The following is a 15158-nucleotide window of genomic DNA, read 5'->3' as shown; positions in this document are numbered from 1 at the left end:
TCGGACATCCCAACTTTTGCCAAAAATCAAATACTGTATAAAGAACACAATGGGCAGGCACTATAGTGTGTGTGTGTGTGTGTGTGTGTGTGTGTGTGTGTGTGTGTGTGTGTGTGTGTGTGTGTGGTGTGTGTGTGTGTGTGTGTGTGTGTGTGTGTGTGTGTGTGTGTGTGTGTGTGTGTGTGTGTGTGTGTGTGTGCGTGTGCGTGCGTGTGTGTGTTTATTCTTTGTTTAGGTGGCATTTTTTTCTTCAGTGTGCGTCGCCTCTAACGTATGACGTCGGCTCGTTAACTCCCAGTGATTGGCTGGAAGTGACGTGCCGATTTGGCGCCACATTTCCAACAAGGAACAGCACAGAAGAAAGCTCCGTGTCTCTGACAGCGAACCAAAATAACCCGCAGTTCATGTTCATTTAGCGTTATTTTACCCCGTTTTCTTGATCTTAAACCTTCTTAAGTTTTCAAAATGTTCATCACGGACATAAGAAAGGAGTTTTATGAAGTTGTTGCCAATCAGGTAAGTTGTTTTATCGCACTAACTGTGACGTTAGGTTAGCTAAGGTGAACCATTAAGGACTGTTTGCTAACGTCAATTAGCGAATAGTTACTTCATTGTCAGTTTCGGCCCCATGTAATTATGTTGTACACCTTACTAAACATATCGTACATTGCTTTTCTTTCAGAGAGTGGCTCTCCTGGTGGCGTCAGACATCGACGCACTCTGCGCCTGTAAGATAATACAGGTAAGACAATATCATGCTAACTGTTAGCAAACATTAGCTCCTGTTACCTCTGTGCAGACTAGGCACACACTAAAATTATACTCATATGGCAATAAAGTTAGGTTTAGGTTGGATTTTGACAGACATTTACTCCTTCATTTACTCAGCAGTATCCTTGTTCTCATTGTCACGGAGTCTCAGAGCCCTCGCTATAACCAAACCGTTTCAACATAAATAAATGGCTAAAAACAAAACTACTGTTTTTTTCAATACCATGCGTCCTAACTTGCCTATATTAGTTAACATGTGTTGTCTTCGCTGGCACACCTTTTGGATAACGGAGGACAATAATTGATTTCACATATAATTTGAAGTGAAACATGATTCCAGTTGTATTAACATCCTCCATGGCATGTGACCCAGTAACTCCAAACGCATATCAGATATTATTACTACACTGAACAAGTAGGACATGCCTCTATTTGTTTTCTATTTTGGCGCTTCTTGTATTTTACAGCAATAGTTTTATATAAATACTGCTGTTTGTTTTTGAAAGGTCTTGATCTGTTCACTAGCTTCCATGTCATGTGACCCATTGACTCCAAATAAGTGCAGATTTATATTATTACACTGAGCAAGAAGGACACGCCTCTAATATCAAATAGGAGAACATTTTGGTCACATTACATGAAATTTAAATTGAAAATCTGCTGAATTATCTGGAAAAATATTTTTATAAAATACAGGGTGGAATAAAACGTGAGTCCTATTTGTGATGTGTCGTAACAGAACATCCACAATATTGAGAAAAACTGAAATGTAATAGTAAAAAATGCAGCCACAATTGACCACAGCCTCAAATGTCAGATTTTTTAAAATGTCGTTTAACCAAAAGTTATAATCTCAATATTATAACAATTGCATTAACTTTATTAAAAGGCAAACCGGTTATCTAAACTCCATAATGTGAGAAGCTGAATCCTTGTATATAATCTAGGGTGAGGCTCAAAGCTACTAAACTTGTGTTTATTAGTTTAGAAAACAACACTTAACTCTCCTTTATTGCCTGACACATCATTTAACTAATGTGTAGACATAAACATGTACAAGTAAGTAAAGTAAGTAAGTAAAGTTTATTTATAAAGCGCTTTTCACAGACAGTCACAAAGTGCTTGACAAAACAATAAGACATCCACATAGGAGGCGTACAATGATCAATGAACCCACATGTTAAGAAGTCATAAAAGCACCAGAGCATAATTAAGACACAATAAAAAAACAAACATACAAGTATGTATGTGTGTGTGTGTTTGTGTGTATGTATATATATATATATATATATATATATATATATATATATATATATATATATATATATATATTGATTGTTGTAAATATTTGCCAGTTCATTCATTGTCAGTTGTTTCAGCTGTTGTCACATTTTCATGTCATATTTCATCCCTTTATTGTTATTCAGTCTTTGATACCAGGAAAAGATTAAACTATCATTTCTGAATCTTTTTGTCTCTTCAGGCGCTGTTCCACTGTGACCAGGTTCAGTACACACTTATTCCAGTAACAGCCTGGCAGGACCTTGGCACCGCCTTCCTTGAACACAAAGAGCAGGTATGAACTATTTAGATCTGTTCGTACATGTGAATAAATGACAGAAGGATAAACAAGGAAGAACTGTTGAGGTTTACCAAACTCTCACTCTGAACTAAATGTATTATTTTGTGTGTTGTAGTTCAAGTATTTTGTTCTCATCAACTGTGGGGCAAATGTTGACCTTCTTGAGATGCTTCAGCCCGATGATGACTCCGTCTTCTTCATCTGCGACACTCACCGGCCTGTAGATGTGGTCAATGTCTACAACGACAGCCAGGTGATGGACAATGATCAATTCAGCTTAAAGAAGCAAGCTTGGAAAATATCGTTCAATAGTTCATTTTGAATTAGCTGCATCCATTTGTCTTTTATTAGCCTTTGCAGTAGTTACATACATTCTGCTTAGCCGTGGAAGTTTGTGAGCATTAACACAATTTCAAACCATCTCAGTGAAAACAGTGCTGTCATGTTTTACACTTCAGTCATTTCCCATTGTATAATCTTCTGTCATCTCATCCACAGATAAAGCTTCTAATCAAACAAGACGACGACCTTGGTGTGCCCTCATATGATGACATCTTTCGAGATGAAGAGAACGAGGAAGGTGCCGACTCTGGAAATGAGAGTGAAGACGGATCAGAGCCGTCTGGGAAACGAAGGAGATTTGACGAGGTACGAATTGGACCAGAATGAGAATCGCTGAAAGACTCAGTTGTGTTGGTGTGGCTCTAATGATTGTGTTATTTGTGTTGTTTTAGGGAGCAATTGAGAGGAGAATTGATAGACAGCGAGCGAAGCGGGAGTGGGAAACGAGAAGGTGAAGTGTTTTTAAGGAGGTGTAGGGATTTCATATCTTCACAATTTCTAAACTGACACTAAGTTTCCACTTATTTCTCAGGAGGGAAATCTTATTTGACTATGAGCAGTATGAATATCACGGGACATCGGTGAGTAGAGGGTTTACAAATGTTCTGTCATTCTTTTCCCTTTTAAACTTTCACAAAACTGTTACATTTTACAATCTATACACATCTGAGAGTTCATTACGCATGGCTGTATGTTGTCTTTCATTTCAGATAACATTGTCCTGTATACAAATGTTTAATCATGCTTTTTCATGTGTCTTTTGTCAGGCTGCAGTGATGTTTTTTGAGCTGGCCTGGGTGTTGACTAAAGACACCAAGGACATGCTTTGGTAATTATTGTAATTAAAATGTCCCTTTTTTTTTTTAACTACAAACATTGTGGAAAAGCACAGTGCAGACTTTAAGATGTAATCTGTTTTTGTTTTTGTTGACAGGTGGGCCATCATTGGACTGACTGACCAGTGGGTTCATGATAAAATCACACAGTAAGAATATCTTCAGTAGCATAAATAGATTCCCTTAAATCTTTACTACATTCATTACAGGATCTATTTACTTTATAGTTTTCCCAATATGAATTATTCTTATTTGCCTGGTTTCTTTTCAGTATGAAGTATGTAACAGACATTGCAACAATGCAGCGACATGTTTCCCGGCATAACCATCGAAACGAAGACGAGGAGAACTCTCTCTCCATCGACTGTATGAGGATCTCCTTTGAATACGAGTATCCTTAACTCAGGATTTAAACAGGTTTACATTGTTGTTGTTTTTTTCCCCGTACATTCAAGTGTCGTAGTGGCTGGAGGTTCAGCTTCCTTAACCCTGTTCTTTAGCCTCCGTCTAACCCTCTACCAGCACTGGTCCCTGTATGAGAGCATCTGTAATTCCTGTTACACGACGTGCCACTTTAAGCTCTGGACGTTAAACGGTCAAAAGAAGCTCCAGGAGTTCCTCGCTGACATGGGGTGAAGTGCACAGAAATCAATGAGGCTTCTGCCAACATGATATCATTAAATGTTCAATGTTTCACAGAGCTGCCGTACTTGTTTTAACAGCTGATATCTGCCAATGTTTTTTTTGAACAGGCTACCTCTGAAGCAAGTGAGGCAGAAATTCAACTCCATGGACATGACGATCAAAGAAAACCTACGGGACGTCATTGAGGAGTCTTCCAATAAATACGGGTATGAATCCAGAAATCACCTGGAGACACTCGGATGCATTTATTTGCAGACTGACTGAAATGATTGATCTCTCCCCATCAGTATGAAGGACATCCGCATCCAGACATTTGGCGTTCACTTCGGCTTTAAGAACCGCTTCCTGGCCGTAGACATGGTGCATGCCACCGCTGCCCTGCTGGAGAGCACCGAGAAGGATGAGAGCAACAGCGACAACTTCATCAAGGCCCTGGACTCTCTTTCAAGGTGTGTGGCAGTGTGGATCCGTTGATTCAACCAAACGGTTTAGCTGAGAAATGAATGACTTGTGAACTGAAACTTTATTGGATTGTCTCTTGTCACAACATCAGTTTGTCAGGGTTGATAACACATGTTTAATGGCACTATCTTGACTAAAACAGGAGCTCCTTCATAGCGCTGACCTTACGCATAGTCATGTGTCTTCTCCTTTCCAAACGTCCTCGGATGATACTGCCCTAGATGGTCTACCTAAACACCATCACTGAAGAGAATAAACTCAATGGGATGATCAGAAAGCCAGGCTCAGCGTTACTCCCCGATTTACTTGAGGTCACTGTATAAAACAGAACAAGGACCAGATTAAAAAATGTGAATGCCAACCATTGCACTGTTATTTATTTCTTGTTGTGTACTTTGAATGTAATATTTATTCAGTCTGTGAGTTGATATGGTGACCAATGACGTCACCATTATGTATGAGTAGAGCTTTTTAATTTAAAGAAGAAATGACTAGCTGTAAAATGTCTGTAATGATTAGATTAAAAACACCCAAATTAACTTTAGTCCCCCGTTGTTGTCTTTTTCTCTCAGGAGTAACCTTGAGCGTCTACACTCAGGCATTGACCTGGCGAAGAAGAAGCTGATGGCGATCCAGCAGACTGTGGCCAGCTGCATCTGCACCAACCTGATCCTGTCGCAGGGACCCTTCCTCTACTGCTACCTCATGGAGGTACGCGTGTCTGTGACCTATGCGTGCGTGTGTGTGTTTGTGTGACCTACGTGTGTGTGTGGCTGTGTCCCAACAGGAGCTCCTGCTCAGCTCAACACTCCCCGCTCTCTCTCTTTTGTGCAGGGAACGCCCGATGTGAAGCTCTTCTCTCGGCCCATGGCCTTGACTCTGCTCTGCAAATACCTCCTGAAGGCTTTTGTCAGTTCTGTAAGTATCTAATTGCCATTGAACTGGATTCAGTCTGTGAGAGAAGAAGCTTTTAACGGCCCTGAAAACACGCTTTTGTCATCGGGGTCCCTCTTTCATTACCGGTGTTTTTTTGTTTTTTTCATTAGACGAGGAATAAGCGCTGCAAACTTCTTCCGCTCATCATGGCTGCTCCCAAGGACTTGGAGAAGGGAACCGTCATTGTTTTGGGGATCCCACCCGAGTCTGAAACATCGGACAAGAAGAAGTAAGCCCTCTTTTTAAACATGTATCATATAACCAAAACATTAGGAGTAGAGCTAAGAATATAAATTGATAGAAAGACAACTTTCACCAATAGTCCAATATTGGGCGACTGTTGATCATTATTTTCCAAGTCATTTGGTCTATAAAATGTTTTTTAAAAATGTGCATCCCAGCATCATGCAACATTTATTTTTCTCATTTCATCTGCAATAAAGTTGATATTGTAATACTTAAATCACCCTTATTATTCAAAAAACGATTCCATGCTTTTTTCTTTTCCATTATTTCCTTTCGAAGTGATGAATGTTTACATTTTTCAATCTACAATGATAACAAAAGTCGGCAGCAGAGAACTGTTGTTTTGTACCTGAAAAATTAATGAAACAATTAACTGCTTATCAAAATAGTGATTTCAATTTTCTGTCAATCAAATACATTCATATGTGTTGCATCAATTGCACATAAACTGATATCCGCATCTCTTATCTTTGTTCTCTGTAATCTAAAAGTTTCTTTGGTCGAGCCTTTGAGAAAGCTGCAGAGAGCACCAGCTCCAGAACTCTACACGACAACTTTGACACTTCAAGTGAGTTTTATAATCTCTCTTTCTTTTTTTGTGTTTGAGTTCTCATATTTAAATGTTTTGGATGGATCTGCCAGTCCCTCCATCCGACACCAGGGGGCAGCTTTGTCCATCATTTGGTCATTAGTTCAGTTTCCTATCTGCAATGTAACACCCCCCTCAGTCATGATTGCCATGCATTTATAGAATATTTCTGCACCTTCCTGTCCCACACTGCTTTTTACTACTGACAGATGTTTGGCTTTAAATAATGTGTGTCTGTGTTCTGTTTCTGTGCAGTAATTGAGCTGAAGACGGAGGACCGGAGCAAGTTTCTGGATGCTCTGATCACCCTCCTGTCCTGAGAGGAGACGTGAGCCTGAGTCTGGTTGTGCTGCTGTTCACACCTTTAATTCAGATGTCATCAGTACAAGAACTTTATTCAAGATTTCAATGTTTTTAATAATTGTGTGTGTGTATATTGTACAGTCTTTGTGTAAATGTATGTTTTTACTGTCTTTATATCAGTCTTTTATTCCTGTTTGTATGTGAGTGGATTATCCCCTTTTTTACTTTTTAAACATGTTTAATAAATAATAGTAAGTTGCTGAAAATTCTTCGTTTGTTACAGTTATTGGTTACTAGGGGTTTGTGACACGAGACCTGTCAAATGAATCTTGTATACGTACGACTCTAGGATACATTTTTGAATTCATATTATAAGCAAGTACTTTTATCTAGCTATAAAGATCCAGGTTTTATTGTTATTTATTGTTTTCTTCGGCTTAGGAAGGACCTGACTCACATTAACACACGGGCCTATCAGGAGAGCTGATGGGCCTTTCGGTGCGTCCCGTTCTTATCAGAGCTGCTACTTTGATATTTCAGCCCGTTAACTCTGTTACAAACTGTTCAAATAATAAAAACTAATCCTAAACCTGTATATTACAAACTAACAGCCGTTTGCTGCCCCCATAAAAGGTGTTGTGGTGCTTGGCAATTAAACCACTTAATAATTTCCTCTCTTTCAACTTGCTTCATTTTCAAATCAGCCTGACAGACTCAAGTAGTCCACAAGGAAAAACAAAACTGTGGAATAACATTTATTTTCTATTTTTATGGTCCCACGGACCCCATTTAGGGACTGCCATAGTTTGTCAAGAGTTATGCTTTAGCTTTTGTCATAAACCAGAGTTCTGGCAGTCAGCTGTTGGCAGAGAGATCCAAACTGATTAGTCACTTCATCTTGATCCAGTCTTTTGTTTTGCAGACGCACTACTTATATATAGAAAATATTTTCGGTTTAATTAACTTAACTTGTTTTCCTGAGCTGAGTCTGCTCATTTGGGGCAAAGGTGAGGGCTGCGACCCCGGCCCAGTCTGCAGAAAGTAGGCGGGGCCTCCTGGTGGTGATCTGACGCCGCCCCAGAGAGACGAGAGGTGGAGCCTGGGCTGCTCCCTGCGGGGTGATTAAGATCGCTATCGCTGCTGCACCAGGATGTGATCGTGACCTCCAGAGTGGAGGTGGTTGGGTGGTTTCACAGGAGGGTCCGGACTGAGTGGCAACAGTGGGACTGAGACGTGCTGAGATCTGCATCGAGGGGATGTTAACGCTAAACGGTTTTATTGTGATCAGTGGAGGTTGTGTGCACCATCACCTAACTGTATCTCTTCCTGCTTCCACTGGGTCAACCGTTTGAGAACTATTTAATGATATTGTTTATAGTCACAGCAGGGTGATGTTATCCAGGCAATAAAGCCCCAAACTGTTTGTGAGAAAGGAAGACACATTTATATCATTAACAGGGCGGAGAGACTGGTTATTTTTAGAGACACAATTATCATAAGTTATTGATAGATCAGGCCCGGTTTCAGAACAAAATGACTCGGTGCATCTGAGATTAGAGAGGGTGCAGTGGTAAAGTGCTATTTTTATAAGTGGGGAGTGGACCTAACACCCTCTAGGGGGGTCCTCACCTCCTCTAGGGGGGTCCGGGGGCATGCTTCCCCGGGAAGATTTTTTTTTAAATATTGAAGTTAAAAGCATCAATCTGGTGCACTTTGAGAGCAACATTAAGAGATCTATGGATCTATGTGCTCTTTGCTTGATTCATGCCTTCCCAGTCCCTTATCACGTAGCCTATAAGAGCATGGCGCCAGTTGTTGTAGCCAGTTGTGTTGAAGGCATCTGACTTACTTGAACCGAAATGTCTACATGCATAGCAGAAGATGGCATCTTTTTTACATGAATATTCCAGCCAATCTCTGTTTTGAAACCATGAGCTGCAAAATGAGCGCCTTACCCCACTGTACAGGCGAGTTGGGTACTTTTTTAAATATACCTGGGCAGTCTCTGTTTTGCCGAGGTCCTCTGGCACTTGCGGGCCGCTGAGGGGTGGCGGTGTTTGGGGCAACGAAGACGGCTGCGGTTGCTCCGCCTCCGTGGGCGAGGCGGGCAAAGCCGGCGAGGCGGGCGTTAGTGTCCACGACAGTGGCCGCGGGTAACGTAATGTCCCCATGATCTGAACTGTTATTACCTGCAGTAGATGCAGTGTTACTGCTGGCGATAAGGGCTGGTTGTTTTAACCATTTTCTGATGTCCATCACTGACTGCTGTGTAAGCACCTTGCAGATGACGAACGCTCAGCGGCACTGGTCACGCACACCTGACATAATAACGTTACTTACCGTTTAAATTGACCAAATAAATGCAGCAGACAATGTTATTTAACCACAATTACAATTTCTTTTATTTCAACTAAATTCTTCTTATTATTATTATTACTACTATTATTATATATGTAATATTTTTCACTTTTCATTTTTTTTTTTTTTCACTTTTCATTTTTCAAGTGAGGGTGCATAACAACTCAACTGAGGGTTGCACCCCCGTAGAACCGGGCCTGTGATAGATGTGTATTTGGCAGCCTCTCTGTCTGTCCTTTTTAACTCCTATTTTATCTCTTGTTCCTTGTGGTGTGTTTTCCAAATTAAAAATATATACATTTGCAAATCTAATTAAATGACAACAGACTGCAATCCTCTTGCCAATGAACGCCTGCAGCAGCTACCACTGTCTCTGAGGTCAAGAATAAACTTTAACCTCATGTTTAAGCTAGTTTTTAGTTTAGTTTCCCTCTGAGCCCCCAAATATGTTTTTTCAGCTACTCTGGAGGACAGGATCCAGCCTTGTGGAAAACCTGACACTGACCTGGCGGAGGAATAAAGACGGTGCAGGTGTTTCTGTTGATATCCAGTGAAGACATCCACCTGTTCAGCCCATCATTTGGCTTTCTCCCCTCCACTCTGTTCTCCATCCCCCCTCTTGCACCTCTGGTGAAGTGGGGCCACTGCCCTTTCTGCCGCTCTGCATCTGAGGAATTTGGTGTGCAACACACACACACACACACACACACACACACACACACACACACACACACACACACACACACACACACACACACACACACACACACACACACACACACACACACACACACACACACACACACACACACACACACACACACACACACACACACACACACACACACACACACACACACACACACAGGCAGCCGATGTGAAGATGTGCACCAGCCTTTTTGAAGGCCTCGGCTCGCATGCGGGGGGGGTGCCAATACAATGAGTGCTGACATTATTTATCATATAAACCACATACACTTACAAGGCTTTACTTGAGATTGGATACTGTGCATACACCCAGAAGCTATATGCTACATGCCATACATATCTAAAAGACATTATACCTTTTTATTTTTGATTGACCTTTTGTGATCCCCATTGTGCACCTTCATGTACACTTTTATTTCCTAATCTGTACTGCAACTGCTGCAAACCGATTTTCCTCAGGAATAAATGGTGTTGGATAATAGAAAACCTGTTGCATATAGTTAGGGGGACAAAGAGTTAAAGAGCAATTGAATATTCAACAAGATATGATATCTTTTTGTCTCTCTGTCTGGTTAAATTGCAACTTATATTTCAATATCATGCTTTGTTACAAACGGGTGCAAGAAAAGATCATCCTATATTTGTTTCACAAGGGAGACATTTTCACTTTTACAGCAGCTAAGCGACAGTGTAACAATAGGGAGTAAAGTTCGAGATATAATAGGTAAACAATATATATATTTATAGTAGACGGAATAAAAAGTGACATTTAACTAATTGCACCAATGCTCAGTATCCTGCGTGGGACATTATCTCCATCAGGGATGATAGCTGAGCCCTCACCCCCCTGTCTCCCACCGCCTCCTCTGGTTTGAGGGGGGTCCCAGGACAGATCTTCTTCACCGGTCTGTTGAGTCTCCTCCTGTCAGCAGGGGAGATGCTGCTGCTCCAGAAAACCCCTCCGTACAACATGTATTGTCAACAACATTGTATTGTCTACTTTTTTTTTACCTAATTTCATGACATAAACAAACATATTGATATGGATCCCCAACGATCCTCTTCAGACATGTTTTAAAAGAAATACAGATGTGATTAATCTTTTGTTTCTGATTAGGTATTTTTCTGCTCATTCAATAATATCAGCCTCTACAGATTTAGCTAGATGTATCAAAGGCTTTTTTGACCGTTTACTTTGAAATCTACATAGATATTTGTTTATTACAGCCCGTAGGAAGTTTATCTTTCATTCTACTGGTGACAAAGAAACAATGTCCTCATTTTGAACTCAACAGCATGCATTTCTGACGACTCCACAACCAGTTAACAAGTCGAGTAGAACTGCTGACAGAGCATTTTGTGCATTTTGTAATATTTTCAGTGAAGAATCAATACATGTTGCTCCATTTCCCTTTTTCCGTAAAATGTCTCTTGCAGAGTTACACACACATGCTCATTACCGATAATCATTACACCAGAAACAAACAAACAAACATTTCAATTAAATCCACTGCATCACAAAAAATATACGTCAGACCTGCTGCAGCTTTATGTCAGCCTGTCAGCCCACAGATGCCCCTAATGATCCCTAACCCTGTGACCCTTTGACCCCTCGAGCCCTCTCACAGTCGGGGTGTTATTCCCCAAATCGCTCTCCTCTCTTCCATTGTTTTAAAGTTCTTTCAGGCAAAAGGGATTAGTTGTGCCTGGAAAAAAGTTTGTATGCATTTGATACTTACTGATGTTGCTGAATCGGCTTAATTCAGACATAATGCAAATCCACTGAAGCTAGCTGTGGTTGCCATTTATTGCATAATATTTCAGTAATGTATATATATTTTGTTTCACTGCTCTGCACCGCAGGATCACCAGAACAGAAAAGGTCAAAGGACAGTAAAAAAAGTGTGTGCTTTTCCAACCTTCAATATAAGCTAAAGTTGGCATGCCATCAAGGACAATTGAAGTAGGCCAGGCTGAAAACACAACAGCTTTTTCCTGCAGTCTGTGTCTTCACTTAGCGGTGGGGACTCCCTTTATTAGATGGCATGCACTACACCTTCATCTCTTAAATACTCGAAGGTTCTGTACACAGAGACAAAGGGAAAAAACAAACTTAAAAGAAGAGTTTTTTTTTATATTTGACTTTTTTCCACATATCAAGTGTTTACTTTTCAAACAGTCCCGAGAATAACAAGCAAGAGTTTTCCTGCAAGATGCAATTAGTGCGGAAACAATACACTTAGTACACCTCGTAATCCTGTTTGTGTGTCTGCTTGTTTACTTAGCCACTGATTGCAGTATCCTATGTTAATATGGGACTCCAAATGACCAGAAGACGTGAAGCTGAGAGCAACACCACCTGTGCCCCTGTGAGTGCAAACATGGTGTTTAAACCCTGCTGGGGTTGTCTGCAGCCCTCAATGTTTTTTAATTCTGACCGGCATACATTTCACTAACCATGTCAAATCAGAAATGTCTCCTGATCCCACCCAGACATTCCTCACACTGCCAGGCCTCCTCTTCATCTCAGCAGAGGGCTGTCATTCACCTCTGTGTGTGTGTGTGTGTGTGTGTGTGTGTGTGTGTGTGTGTGTGTGTGTGTGTGTGTGTGTGTGTGTGTGTGTGTGTGTGTGTGTGTGTGTGTGTGTGTGTGTGTGTGTGTGTGTGTGTGTGTGTGTGTGTGATGATATACTTTATGGAAACATGATCTCACTCTGTGAGGCATGTAAGGAGTTGAGACTCCCTGTTTCTGACTTCTCCTCTCTCATATCTTTAGATTAAACCTTCACTATGCGCTCTATTAATCACTCTTTTGGGATAACATGTTGCTGTAAAACTGTTATTGGCTTGTCTCAAATTACTCATAAATACTTGAATATTGTGTTGTTTTGGGAAAGTTGATTTAATATTTGGCAGCACCTTTTTTTAAATATTATTGTTATGTTAAGCCGTTCAGGTTTGATCCTACTAAAGTGTTTCATTTGTGGCCTTGGAATAAAATCGAAATCCCCCTTCTTAATCCTGAAATAACATGAGGCCATTTAGGGACAGCCACAATTAGTTGTGAGCAAAACATTGACTTATTATCGCCCTTTAAGTTGATATGACAAACGTGTTGCTTATTTACACATCCAGCAGTTACAGAGCATCACAAAAAATTATTTTGAACCCTTTTTTTGATTGTTTATCCACCTGTTCAATTTTAGTGCATCATTCACTATCTTTGTTCTTTTTCACATAGAACATCCTGCTGCGTCCAAGAAAAGCACTATGTTAAAGTTCATCAATGCTTTATTGTCTAACATTTCTAACATGTTGGTCCGGTCCTATTTAAAACCATGAAACTCTTAATACATGAACTGGCCATGAGCTAAGAAAAAACACTTGTTTTCAGTTTGTGTAAAATAACTAAACCATTAAAGTATCTCTTAATTTTATATTAAAAATTAAAATCACCAAATTGAAAGTTAGTTATTGGAAGTAATGTACAAACTGTGTGTGAGAGTGTGCTTTAACCACCAAACTCTACACACACACTCTACCCCTCCTTCTCTCCCACACCCTCCATGTTCCTTCCTGTTCCTGTCCTGCTGTCCATTGCACAGGAAGCCTGGTCCTGCTACTGAGCTGCAACAAAAACGTGTGAGTCATCGAGCCGTAAACCTTGCGGACATGCAGGAGAAAAAACGTTGTTTTGTTCTCCACCTCTTGCCTCTAACATTGTTTATAAAACAAACGGCTCTTAGGGTCTTTAACTCTACACAAAGCCATTTGTCGGGCATGTTGGACCACCTGCTGACTCCTGGCTCTGACTATCAGTGAGTAAGCTCTGTCCAGCCTGACTGTGTGCACCTGCTGGCTCTGATCTCTGACTCAGTCTTTTATCACTTTAATCATGTTTCCCTTAAGTAATGACTCACTACATTATGGGTTGCTTTAAAGGTATAATGTATAAGTTTACTGCAATATAATATCTAAAAACCCCTAGACCTATTTCATATATTTGATTTGTGCAGTTACTTTTCCCCATGTTATCATTTTTTTATTAATTTAATTATCTGTTGTATTTTGTTCCCTGTAATTGCAGCAAATCCGATTTGCAGATGTGTCAACGTTGTCTGCGAGAAGCTGAAATACATACAGACACATTTTACGATAAATATTTTGGTTTTGGACGATTTTAACTATCAATTTTAACTAGATGAGGGGTTTTACCCATTGGACATCTGGATATTAAGTTATCAGAGAAGCATGCTAAGCAAAGGTTAGCGGCAGCCAAACAGCATCAGAGAAACACAGATTTTTAACGTGACACTTCTTTATGCAATGTTTTCACTGGTTAATACCTCACATCTGATTTTTGGGCTCAGAGTTAAGGGGTTGTGACTACCCATCAAATGCGACGGATTCTGCTTCCATGAGATCATGCCTGGTAGGTCGAGGGAAGTGACTTCCGACTCGATTGACCTGAGGCCAGATTCAGAGTTCAAAGTTCATGTCATGAGAAAAATAATCGTCAGCACAACCCAACCTCCTAAAAAAGAGCACAACGTGCACTGGCTGCAGCACGAATCTGAAACCAGCAAGCAGCCTGACCGCTTTCTGACATGACCTTAGCCATGTCGATGGTCTCAGGGAGGTCAAGTTTAGAGGTCAAAATGTTTCTCTGTTGTGTAATCATGCAGTCATAGTCATCTATTCCTATGAGACATGTCTGAGATATATATTTATTCCTCAATTCTTTATATTCATATTTTAATTCTCGTTCGTCAGAGCTAGTGTTTGTTTGCTTCCTTTATAGCGCCTTTAACATTTGCTCCATAAAATAAATACAATGAAACAATGTGTTTCTGCTGTCACAGCTCTTTTTGCAGTGACCATTAGAGGCTTTAAGCAAATCCCCCCTTCATCTTCTAGACTGCTGTGCATATTGTGTGGTGTGTGTGTGTGTGTGTGTGTGTGTGTGTGTGTGTCCATGCTTTCAGGAATGTCTGCTGGCCGGCCTTTTATTAGGCTCATCCATACCACCACATTATAGGCTCCCGTAACCAGGCAACTGCAGGTTCTGGTTGGTTACCATAGCGAGCGCCCATTGAGTGACGTCGCTGGCCCTATTTGCCCCTCTGCTCATTGGAATGAGGGCCTTGCACCCCCAACTCTCTCTCTCTCTCTCTACACACACACACACACACACACACACACACACACACACACACACACACACACACACACACACACACACACACACACACACACACACACACACACACACACACACACACACACACACCCTGCGCCTCGTCACCCTCTGTGTGGTGACTAGGGGAGTGGAACTAACAATCCCACAAAAACATCTGAGTGAAGCAGACCAGACTGGAGT

At 40.8% G+C, this 15158-nt stretch overlaps 1 protein-coding gene across 1 annotated transcript; it reads left to right on the top strand.

The window, feature by feature from the left end:
* The first annotated feature begins 322 nt into the window (after positions 1-322).
* cdc45 (CDC45 cell division cycle 45 homolog (S. cerevisiae)) lies at positions 323-6969 on the top strand. Its single transcript, XM_034117614.1, has 18 exons — positions 323-516; positions 683-742; positions 2255-2347; positions 2469-2606; positions 2852-3001; positions 3088-3146; positions 3228-3276; positions 3463-3524; positions 3630-3680; positions 3803-3922; positions 4032-4163; positions 4284-4382; positions 4464-4625; positions 5211-5349; positions 5473-5556; positions 5685-5803; positions 6312-6388; positions 6665-6969. Exons 1-18 carry the CDS (start codon positions 466-468, stop codon positions 6727-6729), a joined length of 1710 nt encoding a protein of 569 aa, XP_033973505.1. The 5' UTR covers positions 323-465; the 3' UTR covers positions 6730-6969.
* The last annotated feature ends 8189 nt before the right edge of the window (positions 6970-15158 follow it).

This window comes from Trematomus bernacchii, unplaced genomic scaffold (assembly GCF_902827165.1).
Source record: "Trematomus bernacchii unplaced genomic scaffold, fTreBer1.1, whole genome shotgun sequence".
Lineage (NCBI taxonomy): Eukaryota > Metazoa > Chordata > Actinopteri > Perciformes > Nototheniidae > Trematomus > Trematomus bernacchii.
This window is presented reverse-complemented; position numbering and strand designations above follow the sequence as displayed.

Excerpts from the sequence above, each read along its gene's own strand:
- cdc45 (XM_034117614.1), top strand. The coding sequence starts at position 466 with ATGTTCATCACGGACATAAGAAAGGAGTTTTATGAAGTTGTTGCCAAT. Across the intron at positions 743-2,254 it reads GCGCCTGTAAGATAATACAG|GCGCTGTTCCACTGTGACCA; the intron begins GTAAGACAATAT and ends TTGTCTCTTCAG. Across the intron at positions 5,557-5,684 it reads TGAAGGCTTTTGTCAGTTCT|ACGAGGAATAAGCGCTGCAA; the intron begins GTAAGTATCTAA and ends TTTTTTCATTAG.